This window comes from Hyperoodon ampullatus, assembly GCF_949752795.1.
Source record: "Hyperoodon ampullatus genome assembly, chromosome: 8".
NCBI lineage: Eukaryota > Metazoa > Chordata > Mammalia > Artiodactyla > Ziphiidae > Hyperoodon > Hyperoodon ampullatus.
In genome coordinates, this window is record NC_136921.1 from 68,881,157 (window position 1) to 68,899,340 (window position 18,184).

An 18,184-nucleotide genomic window follows, 5' to 3' on the forward strand; every position below is an offset into this window, starting at 1 on the left:
GCATTTCTTACACAGAGCCAAAATGTGAACATGTCACTGAGTGCCCAGTGCCCATCCCCAACCCTGCACGCACAGAACACCAAAAGCCCCACGTCCTGGCCTTCAAAGACATGGCATTCCATCAGGGGCTCTGAGGGAAGCTGAATACCTCTATCTCTCAAATCTCTTGACCTGGACGCCCTGAAGGGTGGCCTTACCTAAGCGGTCGCCTTATGGCCGTCCTGCACCTCAAGGCTGTTCCCGCTCCAATCTCCCTTCACTTTCAAATCAATCTTGCCAGAAACTACTATCTTGATCAGTTCACTCCGTGTTTAAAATTTTTTAGTGGCCACTAAAGCTGTTTGAGCAGCAGAGGGTTTGTCTCTAAGGTCTTCCTTCGATTCCAGATCATCTGATAACAATGATAATTAGTCTCTATTCTTGTTAGAGGCAAGAGTGGGAAAACAAGAAACTGAGGTTGTTTACTTCTTCCCTTCCACAAAGAAACCAGAAACAGCTCCAACCCCTTCTATTCTCTTTAACTTTCGTAAAAAGAGAAAGAAAAAGGTGCGGGAACTGTAAAAGGCATTTTGAACTGCTCTGCCCACCATGTGCAAGAGCTAAATGAAATGAAACAAATTCAGCAATAAACTCCACCTTTCCACACCACTTCTCCTAGTCATACACTATCTCATCTCAATACATAGAAAAATAACCCATTTAAGTAAGACCTCAAGACAGTCTACAGTTTTTCGTAGTTGTCTGTAGCAAACTTGTACCTGTGAAACAAAGGGCAGCATTGAGGGCCGAAACATGTCTCTTTTTAAACAACTGTTCAAGAAGAAGTCCTTTGGTTTCTTTTGGGGCTTATCATTATGAAACGAAGTTTAGAGGAGACATATGAAGGGAAAGAAAATTACTATATTAATCCATTTAAATTTATGGATTGTTATGTTTATATTTACATAATAAAGTACTTTCGGACTTCCCTGGTGGCGCAGTGGTTAAGAATCTACCTGCCAATGTAGGGGACACGGGTTCGAGCCCTGGTCCGGGAAGATCCCACGTGCTGCGGAGCAACTAAGCCCGTGCGCCACAACTACTGAGCATGGGCTCTAGAACCCGTGAGCCACAACTACTGAGCTCACGTGCCACAACTGCTGAAGCCCACGTGCCTAGAGCCCATGCTCTGCATTGAGGAGCCACTGTGATGAGAAGCCCACGCACCACAACGAAGAGTAGCCGCCGCTCGCCGCAACTAGAGACAGCCCACGCGCAGCAACGAAGACCCAACGCAGCCAAAAATAAAAATAAATAAATAAATTCCTAAAAAAATAAGAAAGTACTCTCTAGGCTATTTAGAAAAACAACAATTTCCGCTCTTGCCCACTGTAGGTAATGCTTTTGGCAGCTCTAAAACTTTTTGCAAACTCCCCACACATCTCTGTCAACTTATTAAATGGGTGTCATATCCATATTAACTTGGGAAGTTAGGGCTTCATATTTTATAACCTCCATTATAGGCTGGGAGATGGTCTCCCAGCTTATCTTCTAAGTGTCTCAAAAAAGAAAAAAAAAAGGTGGAGGGGGGTGGTGTGTGCGCGGGCGGCGGGGAGAAGAAATTTTCCTAATACAATCTTGTCCAGCTGTAGGATCCATGGGTGAAATACAAATTGGGAACTACTGAAGAAGTAATTGGGAATGTTTGTTGGGTGGTATGAAGCTATTTGTAAAAACAGACTCCTTATGAGACTTTTTAAAGACTCATTTATTCATGATTATAGTGATATGCAAAATGTCATTGGAGAGAATTTTGCTTCCATGTAAAGGAGAGTGGGATGGTCTAGAATTACCATCCTACCACTAAATAAATAGGAAACTGTACAAAATATAGAAAACAGCTGTTTTCAGCCCACACCCAGCAAAGGACTGTGATCCCTGATAAGAGACACAAATGGGACAAGTTTTATTATTATGTGGATTTCTGCCTGGAGGCAATTCCAGCCAGCTACAGAGGGAGTGGAAACTCAAATAGAGTCTGGCAGTTCCCTGGAGATGAAGACATAGATCAGCATTCCAAGAGATCAAGGCTACTAGAATTTGTAAAGCAGAGTGATTGAAAGAAGGAAGCTATCCAGAGAAAAGCTCCTGAAACCTACATAGGTTGAGGCATTGAGTCTTTGGCTGCATATCAATCTGTACGTGTGTAGTATAAAACCACTATGAAACCCCCCTGAGGCTAGCCAGTAATGACTTGAGGAAATAAACAAGTACTGGGGAGCTGTAAAACAGGTAATTACCAGGGTTTACAAAGGGCCAGGAATCATTTGAGTTCCCTTCAGCCAGTGTGAAGAGAACACATAGAATATATAGGACATTCAGTAGACAACCCAGAGATCTTAAAAGAGGAGCTAAACTAGCCTAAGGATAAGCCTTACTCTAGACCAGTCCTAAAGGAGCTTAAAAACAAACCTTGAAAGGATCAAACTAACTCACAGTTGTTTATCAAAACAAGGCCAAAGTTCTTTACAGATCAAGAAGGCAAGATCAAGTCATTAACAGTGGAAAATTAGCAATATCTTGAATCCAATAAAAAAATTAGTGGACATTCAAAGAAACATGAAAACATGACCCATAACCAAAAGAAAAATCACACTACCAAAATAGATACAGGCACAGGGAAGTTAAGTGATTGCCCCAAACTCATAGCTAGTTACTGCTGGATCTAGGCTTTGAACACAGGCAAGGGTTAGAGGCCACAGTCTAACCACTATGCTAATCTGCAAGTTGTATGACAGGACAAACAAGATGCTTCTCTCTACAACCTATCTCATTAGTGGTGATACACTGATGATGCAAAAGGTGGCTTCAGGGCCGGGTTGATGGAGTGATTGCAGTGACCTGCAGTTCTTCCAGTTGGGACTTGCAGATTGTTGGTTGAAATGCCTTGATAGTTGGGGTAGCCTTATATAGTACATCTCCAATAACCGAGGTACCATTAATTCAGTGACTACTGTATTCCAGGCTTTGTTTTGTATGCTTCAGATGACTATCAGCCTAAAAGTATTTAATATATGTATTTTTAGATAACAGTACTTTAGAGAGAAAGACTACAATGAGCTTTGGCATCTTTATTTTAGTTGTCTAATAACCTATGCCCTGCCTATTTTCCATCGGGGGGGGGGGGGTCAGATGGATCAAATGTGATAATGCTTGTGAAGTAATTTGGCTATAATAAATCACTGTATAATCCTAATACAGTGGTAATAATCAACATAGTACACATTTCTTTTGAACTTCTTGTGCACTGCAATGAGAGAAGAGTCAAATATGGATCAAGTCATAGCACGGACACTTGACACTGAGCACATGAAATGTCAAGTCATAAGCTGTATGCCATCCATGGAATTCTTACAGGTACAAAATACCTTTGGAAACTTGTGATAATTGTTAAAATAATCATATAGGGATTTCTTGTGAACAATACGGTTTATCTAGTTTATTTTTCTATATTGTATTCAATCCTATTTCACACATACATTGTAATATATTCTATTTCATGCACACATGCATGTATGTGTATGTATTTAACTACAAGCTCTTTCCTAATATAGTACTTCTTTTGCGATCACTTGTAACACCTAGCAGAGTATTCAGGAAGTAGTCATTTAATTGAACCTGTGTTTTGAGGGTAAATGTTTAGACTTTTTTTTTGGATAAGAGGTACAGGCATATACCACTGATTTCCGGTATATCTTCAGTATATCTCTAGAATAATATAAAGGAGAGGTATAACGCTGGTTTCAGTGTTTTTTTCATTTATTATATAAAAGAAAAAAAATTAATGCAGTTGGTTTGTACACATTTAAATTCCATAAAACAAATCCATAGAAATTAGGATACTATATGCATGCACTCTGCATTTTCTTTGTTAAATGTTTTGGTTCACAAAAATAACAACACTTTTTTTTTTCTTTTAAGCCACTAAAGCAGAGGGAGAACAAAACATGCAGCACTGTACACATTTGCATAGTATATTTTACCCAGCATGCCTTGTAGAACGCTACACATTTACCTATATAAGAAAAATAAAAGGGGGTAAATTATCAAAATAAATAACTAAAATTTAAAGAAAAGAAAAATACTGGATAAAAGCATTTTTTTCCCCACTTTGTAGCTGGAGATATAGCAACAGTATGGGATATCAACAGCTCTCAGAATAGTAGGGAAATCTTTTTACATCAATTTGCCATTTTTATTTTTAGTATTAATAAGTTTATGTTTTTCCCTCCCACCACCCTTTCAAAAAAAACAGCTAATGGCTTTTACTTATGTTTCAAAATGGTATTCAGTACAAAACAAATTGAAGAATCTCTAAATACTTTTTTCTTGTTGTTGGGACATCTTTATTTCTCATTCTGACTGTAGGCTGTGAAAAATATAAAACATTTCAAACATGTCCAAAATTCAGAGGAGCCCTATAAGCTCACTTGCTGTTACTTTTTGTAGTTGTTACTGAAGGAGAAGAAATAAGAACAGTAAATATAGTAGGAGTCTTATCACAAAATAAAATTTAATAAGTTTTATGGAAGGGGATAAAGTAAAATAAATTACATCCACAGATTGCAAGGCTATGAAGTAAATTGCTGGAAAAGTATCAAGCAGCAAGTTAAAAAGATGGTAGATGAAATAAATCTGATAAAACTTAGAACTAAATCTGTATACTTTTAAAAAATACAACTGCCAAATTTAACAGTGGATTTTGTTGTAAGTTTGTGCTATAACAAATGTGCTTCTTTCTCCTCAATCTATTTTTATATTATTGGCAAAATATATATCTTTTATAATTTTGTACTATACAATATATGTTTTTGCTACATTATTTTTCTACTGCTAATGCAGATTAGAAATAACAACATAGGCTTATTTTGGCAATAAAATGCTTTCATTTTAATAACATCCCAGAAAATATTGTAAGGCATATGAAAAATAAAAAATAGTATGCAACAATATAGCATTAATGATCCTGCATCTTAAAATACATCCCATATGCATACAGAATTCACACTGATTTCAGTTAAAGATGTGTGAAAGTGGCATGCAAGTAGAGCAAGAGTGGCCCCTACATAAATATAGACATAGCCATTTGTTGAGAAATTTAAGTGTTCAAAACATAACCAAGAACACTTACAAAGTATTGTAAAGCTGGAGGCCTGCCAATTTTGGTTCCTAGATAGTCCTCAGTTTAACTGTATAATTTTCAAAGAAGAAGCATCAGTGTATTCCCCAAACACTCTAAATTCATTAACATTTTCTACCATCTTTCTACAAACATTTTACATACATCAAAAGAAACAAAGGAAAATTTCATATGTAACTATGACTCCCCCAAATTCATGACTATTCACTCTTATTTATGTTTTCACGGTAAGTGGGAGTTACAAGCCCTTAGTCAAGATTATCTGATGAAATATTTTCTAGTCCTCTCATAATGTCCCTTAATTACATGAAGCATTTGGTATGAAACCATCCACAAGTAGAGAGAGATACTTGCTACATGAGGATGAGTTTCACTTGAGAAAGTTCATTTTAACAAAAAAAGAAACTTTTAACAAGTAATTTTTGAATGCTGTAGCTCTGTCTGCTCATATAAACCAATTTTACAATTTTGGTAACTTGACTGCTTAAGTCAACCACAGAAAAGTTATCCTTGTTGTCTATCTGACAACTATTGTATTGAGTGGTTTGATCATGATTATCATCTAAAAGAAGAGGACTGTTCTCTGCCCTATAGACACAGCTTAAGTAACTTCATAACAGTTACTGCATTAACAATATTTAAAGTGTTGAGGAACTAATGTTTAAAGGTATGAGGAACTAATGAAACAAATTTTATTACATAAATCCCTATAATGTTTTCATTCATAAAGTTATTCAAAGATGAATTTTATATAATAAATAAAGAAAAGAACATGCAACAGTGTCATGAAAGACAGAAATACAGGCAGAAATATAAAAGAAATAAGGGGTACATTCTCATTTATTTGAAACATTGATATGAAGTTTGTTCCAATGACATGAGTGTCCAAGATGATCCTACTCAATAAATGGCTAAGTGTCCATAGGAGAAGTCAAGGATCAACAAAATTTGAACTTGCAAGCCAACTTCACTTAAACATCAAATCTCTGAATCTACTCTCAGATTTGGAGCTAGATGTTATAACAAATTGCACACAAAAGCAATTTCCTTGCAGTTTGTCTTCTTCCCCATGATTACTGACATATTAAATGTTTACCTTGTCTCCTGATAAACTGTGAACTGATTCAAAGAAAAGTGCACTAACATAGAAGAAATGAAAGAGTGACAAGAGCATTTTGTCAACAGTTGAAAATCTAAGGGGAAAGTATATTTTAACAATTTATGCATTTAGCTTTGCAGCAAGGTTAGCAGTAAGAGTAATAAATTCCCTACTTATTGAAAAGTGTTTTCTCTTTAAAGACAGATTGTCTTCTCTAGAGAAGAGGTAGTATAACTATCAATATATAGGGCAATTTCTGTGGTGGCATTATTTTGTTTTTATTTTTTTAGCAAATACCAAAATAAAATTGTGTAATAAGAAAATACACTAGCATGCAAATTAAGGTTGCCTAGAAACATTCTTAACTGACATCCTGGGTCTCAACAACATTTTATGATATGTTCATTCAAGGAGTTTAAATTTGCAAACCGTCTTTTGGCATCATTTTCTTCTCTCCCTCCCTTTCACTGCTTTAGCTTCCTATTATGAATTTTAAGGCCCTCACACAAAAGACAATTTCAAGTATGCAGGTATGTTAAAGAGGTTAACATTCCAAAAATACATTTTGCAAACAACAACAATAATAATTAAAGTAATTAACAAATTATTCAAAGGGAACAAATAATTTTCTCAGAATTTGTTTTATATTAAAAAAATTCATTTCATTAAGAACTAAGCAATGTCACATTGTCACATAATTAAGACTCTCTTACTAGGAAAGACTATCAGCCTGAATTGTTAATTTCAATTTTCTTTCCAACAGAACTGTATAAAGATAATCGAGAATCATCAGTCATTTATAAACATTTCTAAGTGTTGCTTTAAATATTGGAGGAAACAAGATAACATGGTTGATTATAATACTGGAGTCACATTACAGCCTTGAGAATTAACATCAGGATTGACAAATTGCATTCCTTTTTTTCCCAAGACTACACTTCCACATTGTCACATGTGTCTACATTGTTACATGTTCGCTGACTGAAATTACAGAATATGTAATTTACATATTCTGAAATTATATATGCTGAAATTACAGAATATGTGGTTTATACTACAAGTTAAAACAGCCTCAAAACATTATAAGACTTGCTTCTCCTGCTTATCATTTGCTAATCTTTAAATGAAATCAGTTAAAAACAAAGTATTTATGGAGTATGTATTTTCCAAAGGTGCTTGATGTGCTTGGTAAAAATAAAACTTTTCATTTAGTATATATCTGTATTTTAGTATCATTTACACAATAAACTCTAAGGCTTAAGAAAAAGAGAAAGGAATGCATATCCCTTATTCATTTGGAGAAGATAACGTATTACAAAAGGAAGGGGAAAGAATATGCCAAATCAAAGTAAAAATTTAAGTACATCCATCAAGAAAATATACATTATACCCTTTCCAAGATTATTAGCTTTTGAATAAGAATGCAAAGCAAAACAGGTATGGACACTTGATGGCAAAGGGAAGATTGGTTTTGTGCACAGATATTGAATGGACCTCTCTATCAGCGTGACATAGACGACATAGAAACTAGGCTTTGAGAGGCCATTAAAAACAAGAGATTTTTAAAAGTTGAAAGAATATGGTAATCTTGCTGACTAGGAAATATATGTAAATGCTGTTACAGCTACCTGCCATAAAATGTAAATATCTTAAAGTAGTTAAATGGCCAGATTGCTAATGCTACTACAGAAAAAGCTGAACAGCTGTCTAGTCTAAGTTTAACACCTTGGTGCACTCTTTGCAATTAAATACTTTAATGCGCACAAACAAGAAACCAGTAAAGCATATAGAAAAAATGTTTTGGCTAGTGTTTTCTTTTTCATGCAAATATGTGCTGTACATGTAATAAATATATTTGTTTGCTGGAAAATGCTCTTCTGTGCTCTAACAAAGTATTCAGTAATGGCAGGTTGTATGTTTAGTAAAGTGCCTAATGGATATAGCTCTTTTAAATGTCTTAACTGAAAATTCTGTACGCTTCACTAGATGACAAAAGAACCTCACGAGCCAGTATCACATGTTAACTTTTAGAACTCACTGAGCCCACATTTTTTAATTGTATCAAATATTTGCAATAACTTACATGATTATAGGCATCCTCATTATCAGCTAAACAGGTTCATAATGGGGTATGCACAGTGAATAACAGGAGGAGAGGGAATGTGGGGGTTATGATGAGGTTCAAGATATATACATAACTAATTAAGAATATGGAACCTATTTTCATGGTCAAGAAAATTATTTAACTGGTGCATGCTTTGAGAGCCTAAACATTGAAAGGCTTGGACGGGGGGAAATAAGATAACAATATGAATTATTATTGTTTTCCAAAAAAAATAGGCTTCATGACATGTACTAGTAGAAAAGGACTTTTATGCCTGATCCTATGCGAGTTTTAGAAAAACGGACTCTTAGAAACAAGAGTCTTTTCCTAAAGACATTTGTGTATTGTATAAAAGGGTCAATTTCAATAGTTTCTTGGATCATAGTGAATCTAAGGCTTCCTTGATTATAGTAGACATAAGGTCACTGATTCTGTAATTATAGTCACTGGAAAAACTGTGAAGACTTAATAGGTAAAGAGGAGTGTTCATTAGAAATAAAGCAGTTCAATCTTCAAATGCTTTATAATTCTCTGCAATAAAAATGATACAATTTTAGTAAACAAATCTATTCTGAATCTACAAGTTTATTTTTTTACTGCAAGCTCTTAAATTCGTTTTCACAGTTTTTCAATTAATCATTTTGTATAAACACAGCTTTCAGTATCAAAATTCAGTGTGTCCATGTAAAACAAAAAATCCTTAGCATGATTATAAAGAATTTGGTGAAGTGCTAGAACATTCAGATATTCAAAGACAGAGACTGAGTGAAGCAACGGAAAGATACTCAATTGTGCTGGCGGTAAACACGGAACCCGTAGTTGTGGTAAGTGGGATAGGTGAAATCCCATCTGGCGATGTTTAGCCTTGCACTCAGGAGGATCTGTGCCCATTCTTACTGTCTGACTTCAGATTCCTGGATGTATGTAGTTGTGCTCAGATTGATTAAAGGGGAAACAACACCCCATTTTCCATCTCACATAACCAGCTATTGGGCTTCTCTTTACTATTCTCTCTCACTGCTAAAGAAATTTTGAGGTTTTTTTTTTGCCAACTTCAAACAAGCTAACAGTTGTAACTAAACAAAAAGCAAAACACTTTGAATACAACAGCTGTGCCAGAAAAGAAATAAAAATATTAAAATCTGAGGAGACTGAAGAATTTCTGCATTAATTTGAGATTTTTTTTGGCACTATTAATACATTTAGTAAGTTTGAAAAGCCATTCTGGCAACGTTAACATATATTAAAATGTTTATACATTCCAACTTTAAGTGTAAATTTAGTCTCCAGCAAATAAATACCATAGCTGGTTTTGGCTTCTATTGGTATTTTGATTTTATTAATTAGTTTCTTTTTTTTTTCAGATTTTTAAATTGATTACAACATGCTCAAGTAGACTTTCTAGTCGATTCACCCAAATTCCAACAGGAATTGGTTTATAAATTGGTTCCAACTGGAACTGGTCATTTGGAATTTCCAGCATGGGAAATTATTTTATATGTGCCTTGATAAGTACCTTAAATTACAAATTGATGTGTCTAAACCTAATGAAGAAAACAAAAGGTACTGTTATGTAAATGTTGCACTTAAAAATATCTCTATGATTGGGCATCTAATATCCATCTAGACTTAAGGGCATAATGTACAAATTTTTTTTTTTCTTTTTGCCCCTTCTTAGCATCAATGACAGCAGCCCATAAGCACAGTCAATACTGTGCTGTAGTTGCCGAGTTAAGATGATTGGTTGTATCCTAGCAGTGCAATGGCAAATTGTCAACAGATGAATATTTTGTTTGTTTCTGCAGACTCAAAGCCTATGTCGAGAGTCATGGCTATATCCCCCAGGCGATCCTCGGTTCCTATGAGGTTTGTAAGTGTCCTGGTATGAGTCAGGGTAATCTTCTTCCACGAGAGGGTAATGATCTCGGCTATGCTGGGAACTGGAAGACAAGCGGTTCCTACTCTTCCGAGCCCTTTCATTGTGATAATTTTCATCAGAGGTCATTAGACTTCGCCTTTCAATTGGAGAGTTCTCTGTGGAGTGGTTGCTGTACCTCATACGCTGACTCTAAAAATATCAGATGGTTCACTGGTTAAATTACAACAGCTTCATTCATCTAGAACATACAAATGTATGTACAACAGTAGGATCTGGACAATAAGATGCTAAATATCTGACTCAATAAAACATTCTGATGTACAAATGGTCTGCTCGAAATACCTGGTCTTATGTATTTGGGACACAACATGCAAAGATGCCAAAGTGCTGGTAGTTTATGAATTTAACTACATAATACTGCATAATTATGCTTCCTATCAAAAACACAGAATTTAAAGTTAGTTGCTGAATGGAACTTAATATGTTTACGAAGGCCTAATAATTCCACTTCTATTGCAAAATGAGGATTATTTTACTGTTGGGAAATAAGTTAAAGTTCAGAATAGCATGTTATTTTATTCCTCTCTTGAACTGATACAACTTTTCTCCTCCTAAAGTCACACACTTCATCTTTATTAGCTGAATGTTCCTGAAACCTTTTAAAAATATTTTAATAAAATTATGATTTGTGCTACCCATAAAATATTCGTTTCTACATCCTACGTAAGACTCAGCAATATTCTCTCCAAAGAAGTACACAATAATTATGGAGCTAGTGAATTAATATATTTACAATTCTTGCCTCCTCAACTGAAATGTCCTGCAAAAATAATCTTCAGAATACAAACTAAACTCCTCTAATACCATTACTTGAAATTAATATCTTCAGACACTTATTTGAGCGCTCAGAAAAGGCTATTAACGCTTTTCTTCAAATCATGGGAAAACATGTATCATAGCTGTGTCTACCTGCTTAGGTAGGTTGCCTCAGTTAAGAAACAGGATGCTGATGAAACCAAAGACCCAGATGCATTTCCTCTAAAGCACACTCACCTGCACACAGCAGGAAGCTCATTCAACAGTCACAGCCTGTGCTGGGAGCCCCAACCAGGGGTCTCACAATTAAGTGCCCATGGTTACTAGGAGAAATAGGCCCCAGGATAAAGGGCACCACGGTAACTCAAGTGAAACTGGGAGAGGCACTCTACGTGGATGTCTTGAGGTAATAAGTCAGGAGTGTTTATTCATAAACAAAGTGCAACATTTCGTTTCCACCTACTAGTGTAGGTGGAAGCATATCGCTTCATGATTCCGTTTCTCACCCTACAATGTACAATTTGGAGCCAACCCAAACCAGTCAGTGGAATGCCACACTCGGATCAGCAGGCAGGCAGTGAAACAAGGAAAGAAAGAGTCCCAGTGCGCACATATACATTGCATATTACAATAGCCCGTTTCCCAAGTTCATTTCCAGCCTCGAAAGCTATTCATTTACATGGCAGTTTTTTGCTTACAAAGATGCAATTTTGTAAAAGAGTAATACAGTTATAATAACATTTGAGAGAGTGCCATTTATCTCAGAGTTAACTCTATATGATCTACAATTATGACTATCATTATAACCCATTAATACAAAACTAGTCATGATGCAAGAGAGCTCAATTGACTACCTGCTCCTCAGTCAGCTGGGGGTTTGGCCACATTCCAGCAGTGGCTTGGTAGGTGGTACATAATCATTGATGGAGGAAGGCAAGATCCACTTTGTGTCATAATATCTCTGGCTCCCCACCTCTAGCCCTGAGTGCAGCACCAGAACAGCAGGAGAGCAAGCCTCCTGCTCCTACACTCGTCCCCAGCTTCCCTAAAGGACACTGGCCATAGCCGATGACCAAGGTGGGCCCTGCCCACCCCTAAGAAAACTCAGGGATTCACGACTGTTTCCAAACAAGGCGATTCTACTTATGTGCATGTTCTGTTTGGGCAAGCTAGAGGACAGGCCCCGCAGCCTGGGGGGGAAGGGTTAGGTAAGGGTGGCCATAAGGTCCATCTGTCTCACATACCTTACTTAGCTAGCCCTGTGCCTGACAGTGCCACCACTGTATAATCCTTAAGAAGTGACACGGAGGGTTTCCCTGGTGGCGCAGTGGTTGAGAGTCCGCCTGCCGATGCAGGGGACACGGGTTCGTGCCCCGGTCCGGGAAGATCCCACATGCCGCGGAGCGGCTGGGCCCGTGAGCCATGGCCGCTGAGCCTGCGTGTCCAGAGCCTGTGCTCCACAACGAGAGAGGCCACAACAGTGAGAGGCCGGAGTACAAAAAAAAAAAGAAGTGACACGGAGAGGTAATGGACAGTTGCATAGTAGGTAGAAAGTTTCTTAGCAGGGTTTAGACATAGGAGGGATGAATTTACCTAGGTAAAAGCCATTATAAATTAACAGAGAACAAAGTTCTAAGGAAAATGCCACTCTCAGGGTAACTTTGTCTAGGGTAGATCATGATTAGGTAACACTTTTTGAGTTTGTAAAAAAGTAAAATAGTCTGTATCTGTTAGAATCAATGTAGCCAAAAGATGTGAATCTGAAGAATTTTGTTGCCAAGACTTCAGAGCAAGTATATGAACCAAAATGACTTGAGTTTGTAAAAATGTAAAATAGTCTATATGATTAGGCAATACTTTAGATTTTTAATATAGTAACGCATGGCTCTCTAGGCCACTCCCAGTCTCCATCTCAATCAAGTTTCCTATAGAACCTTAAATGTAAGGATGTAAGAGCACAAGTGACACTACCTGTAACCCAGAAATTGCTGTCGGATATGGTGAGAGTGCTGTTGAGCCCAAATTCCTTCCAAGCAGTGGGGTCATGGGGGTGCTACTGGTCGTGTGAGTGGCACGCCAGTAGGCCTCAAGGTATTCTCCCAGATGTTCACACGCATCCTCCAGCTGGTTTTCATCCAGTATAACATCAAACATTTCCTGTAGATGACAAGGAAAATCCATTTTATTTCTACTTCAGGTTTTAGGCAATGAAAAATAAAATTTCACTGCATGCAGATAATATTGTTTCTAATGTCCAGTAGCAAATATCAAACTTGAGGGGCTGTACTGGCAGTTGCTAAAGTTAAAGTCAAGTGAAGAACTGCACAGTTAACCATGCACAAATTTGGACATTCGCATAGAAATGGGAAAGTTCATCAAATATTTGAATCTTTCATTATTTAGAAAAAAAAAAGATGAGGTACATGTAAAAGTGTTCTAAGGAGAATAGAGTGAAAACACATATGTATTCACATCTTCATCCATATATTCCTATAGATATTTACCGAATACATTCTTTTATATACTATATAAAAGTTTTGAATTATACTTCAGAATAAGAGAGAAGCAAGTTAATGGTACTGAAAGAGGCGTTCTAAAAATGTTTCGGTAACAAATGTATCACTGGAATAAACATTTCATCTCCCAAAGTAACTATGTTGGAGGAAATAACATTTACTTAGGTAATTTTTAGAATGTTGGTGAAAATGTTATCTGTCTCGTGGTAAAGCAATACGAAAGGTTTAGGATCAATAGTAGAAAACCACAGTATAGTGACTTCTGCTACCAGAGGATCATTGTGTGAAATGGTTAAAAAAGAACAAGAATGAATAATTGATTGCAGTGGTGGTAGGCAGGGAGTTGGGGGTAGTTCGCCCAAGAAGTATCTGGGGTCCATGTTTCTGTCAGTAAGGACTTTGTCCAACACCTGTTCTATAATCAGGAAGTTGTTCTTCAGCCCCAAAGGAGCAGAGTGGCCCCTCTGTCACTGCAGTGTGGTCAGGAACACAGAATATAACCAGGACACAGATTCCCTGGAGGGACAGTCAGATAACCGTGGCACCTCATAAAGAGAAAAGCCATTCCATGGGTAAGTGAAAGCACACCCCCGACTTTCAGCCGCTGAATCCACTCCTTCCCTCTTGCACCACTTCCACCTGCTTTTACAAGCTCATTTTACCCAAAGAAGGAGCTCCCAGTAATGAATCAAATACAGGGTTACTGCCATCAACACTCGATGTGGCAGGTGGATTGTAGGTTTGTAACAACTGGATGATTCTGAGTTGGTGGTGGGTCAGCTGACTCACTCTCATCAGCACAAGGGCTCCCTGAAGCAGAAGTCACCATGGAAACAATCTCTCTCCCAACATTTACTCTTTGAATGTTTTCATCACGTTGATCTTTACTGAATATTTTGACCCTAATTTGCAAAGCAGTTTCAAAGTCCTTGGAGCAGTGAGATACGTTTAGCAACTAGGAAAGAATTAAGGTGGCTTCAGTCTAAACCGACTGGTGTTTGAGAAGACTCAGCCAGTAGAAGTCATGTAGAAACCAGTCCCCCACAAGAACACTTATTAGTGAATTTCAGATGGGTTTTTGCATATTTTATTCATTCATAAAATGTTTACTCGGTACCTATTCTGTGCTAGGCATTGTGCGTATACCGTGGCAAAGAAAACAGACTTCATCCTTATGCTCAAGAAGCATCCAGTCTCGGGGGAGAGACAAGTATTAAAATCCATAATACCCTACATCACACAGGGACTTTAATTCAGAACAACGGAGACTGAGCCAGTGAATGTTCAGAGCTGCAGCTTAAAGTTCTGGATTTAGAAGGAGGCCCAGAGAGATATGTGAAAGGTAATTTATGAGGGAGAGAAAATTATAAGTCAAAGAATTCTAGCTGTAGAGGGAAGAGAATAAAACAAAGAGGAGCAAAGACACAATGGAAGAGACGATAGAGCCCATGAGAGAACAGGAAAACAGCTAGTTCCTACAGTGTCAGTCAACATACATCCTTACAATAAATCCTCTTTCCACTAAAGCAAATCAAGGGAGTGTCTGTCTCCTGCAATCAAAAACTCCCTCCCCCCATTAATCTAAGCCGTCAACAGTTACAAATATAGACTCTGAGAAATATCCCTAATGCTCTGATACACACATTGCATCCTCTGATAGCATTACAGTGCTAACTTGAGTGGAACAAGAACAGCCCCATCCCAAAGGGCATGCACAGACTCAGAAAGATGACACAGGAAGAAGAAAGAGGAAACCGCACAGCACTGGAACAAGGGACCACTCTGTCAGCCACTCCAGGCTAAAATCGTCCACAAATTCTATTTGATCTGGAGTCTGCTGTTTACATAGTGTTATTTATGTTAACTGTATAATTCAATTAGGTAGATCTCATTCTTTAATGTGGGATCTCAACAATGTGTAATCTCAAGTCATTTCCTTGCTTTCGTAAGGTCCCAAGTTAATGAACGCTCCAGGGACACTTGGACTGAGGGTTCTAACTATTACAACCAGGATTGCAAAGTCCAGAGAGGGCAAAAAAGGTAAGCAGCCCTCATTGCAGAGTGTTATTTGAAAGAGATTTCTATCTCCCTGGCTGTTCCACATGTTACATGGTCAGGGCTTCAGACACAATTAAACATACACTTAATTACAAGTAGTTTTAATAAAGTACTTCTCTTTGCCAATGGATAGAATTTGTATATATCAGCACATGGCTGTTTGCTGAAGCCTCAATCATTTCTAGGAAACTAAGCTTTTGCACTGCTATAAAGACAGCTATGTGATAGAAGATGATCTGAAATTGCTTTTAGGCTTTCAAAAGCACAGAGCAAAGCAAATTTCAGCCTCTGAATGAATACTGACATATGCGGCTTATTTCCAACTAAGAGGAATCTCACAGCCTGGATATCTGTGACAATTTTTCTTTTCAACTGTTTAGGAAATAACACAGCTGATTAGACCAGAGTGTTAGGAAATGAGGATAAGGGAGAAAAAAAATTTTTTTAATTATACAAAGAGAAATTCAACAAAAAGCAGCCGAATGAATTATGCAAACCAGCTTTGCCAATTTTTCATAAATTTAAAAGTTTGGGCTTCCCTGGTGGCACAGTGGTTAAGAATCTGACTGTCAATGCAGGGGACGTGGGTTTGGGTCCTGGTCTGGGAAGATCCCACATGCTGCGGAGCAATTGAGCCCCTGCGCCACAGCTACTGAGCCTGCGCTCTAGAGCCCGCGCGCCACAACTACTGAGCCCGTGCGCCACAACTACTGAAGCCCATGCGCCACAACTACTGAAGCCTGTGCGCCTAGAGCCCGTGCTCTGCAACAGAGAAGCCACCACAGTGAGAAGCCCGAGTTCTCCAACGAAGAGTAGACCCTGCTCGCCACAACTAGAGAAAGCCCCTGCACAGCAATGAAGACCCAATGCAGCCAAAAATAAATAAATTAAATTAATAAATTTATTAAAAAAAAATGTTCAAGCCTAGCTAGCTCCTTACTGTGTAATACGTGAAGCCTCCAGCATGGGATATGGATGCAGAGAGCTATCTAATCAGGAGAAGAGGGTGGCGGTAATGGGACAGTTATGGGCAGTGAACAATTACCCACTCAGTGATACCATGCTCTTGGGACTGCCGGAGATAAGGGTAACGCCGAGCTGTTTTCAAAGCACCGACAGACACAGCACGTGCCTCTGACATTTTGTGATGGGATATTTTCTTCAGCTGAGGTGGGCAGAAATAATGTGGCTTCCAAAGTAAATAAGGAGTGAACAGAGGAGTCAAAACAAATCACCAGAAAACCAGGCAGAGTAGGTCCCTTTTCTGGACAACCTCTTTCAGAAAAATGAAAAACTAAAGCATTAGAAATAACAAGAGTGAAAAACATACCTCTAACTTATCCAGTGGTCCAGAGAACAAAAATGACAGGGAAGAAAGGGAAAGATTGAAGCTGAATAAAATGGGAATGAAGAAAATCTGCAATAGCTTCTTAAAATTTTTTTAAGTATTTAAAGATCTGTCTAGTTCTTCATCCACAGAGTATCACAAACGTTCCTAAGGAAGGCACCTGAATTAGAGCAACCAACCATCCTGGTTTGCCGGGGACTGAGTATTTCTGGGTATTTGGGACTATCAGTGCCAAAATCTGGAAAACTGGGGAGAAATGGAATGGTCAGTCACCCTAGTTTTTAGAAAAAATGGAGCACATTTCAGTTCCTACATTGACAACTGGAACAGGTTCCATTTATTTCTTTTACATTCTCTTGGGAGGGAAGATATAGAGAGAGTGGGTACGTCTTTCTTTATGACTGTGAAATATATACTTTCTAGCAAAGAGGGAGAATCTCATTAAAACAAACATAATTTCTTATATGTTTTATCTAGGAGTTGTTATTAAACATTTTTAAATAAAAAGTTTATAAAACTTAGAAATTAATTTTGCAGTTTAATCTTAACTTTTTAAAAAAGTTGGTGCATTACTGAATATTAGCTAGCCAGGGGATTAAATATATACAAACTCTCCCATGGTATATGCATTGCTTTACATTTATTTGTTGTGCAGAGATAAAACCTCACATGGGGCATCTTTCCTATTTCTAAGTGGAAAAAAGAAATAATAGGGGTGAGCATACTTTTACTTCTTTGTTATTGGAATATAGAGATCCTGAATCTGCCACCATTAAAAAAAAAAAAAAGCCTGGCAAGTACTATTCAGTGAAATAATATGGCTGAATGGCAACTATGCAATGCTAATTATAAAATAACCAACCAATGTTTCTTTCATATCAAAATTGTATTCTTTATATTATTAAAGCTTTTGAATTCCTGAGTACTCAACTCACTGGTCAACTAGTGATAGGAAACTCTAAGTTAAAGGGATTTTGAAAGATTTAGGAGATCTCATGGGGTTAAAGGAAAGCCTACCAATATCATGGGGCTCTAGCAGTTAGTTTCAGGTACAGTTTCCACTTTAATGAGCCAAAAGGGAAAGACAATCCGAATTCCTGCCACTGATGGGTGGGGAAAACATGAAGGCAAAGAATACAGTGACTTTGATCCCTTCTAGTTCCTCTCTTTTAATGATCCGTGACA

The 18,184-nt window shown here is 37.5% G+C and overlaps 1 protein-coding gene across 3 annotated transcripts in view; it reads right to left on the bottom strand.

Moving 5' to 3' along the window:
- Positions 1 to 10,124: 10,124 nt before the first annotated feature.
- Positions 10,125 to 18,184, bottom strand: part of CACNB4 (calcium voltage-gated channel auxiliary subunit beta 4) — a gene marked incomplete at its 5' end in the record, with an annotated part of 273,102 nt that continues 265,042 nt past the window's right edge. For all 3 annotated transcript variants that reach the window (XM_079710302.1, XM_079710303.1, XM_079710304.1), the window contains 2 exons: positions 10,125 to 10,450; positions 13,049 to 13,234. In XM_079710302.1, coding sequence (XP_079566428.1) covers positions 10,190 to 10,450; positions 13,049 to 13,234 — 447 coding nt within the window. In that variant the 3' untranslated portion in view covers positions 10,125 to 10,189. The remainder of the gene's footprint in view (positions 10,451 to 13,048; positions 13,235 to 18,184) is intronic.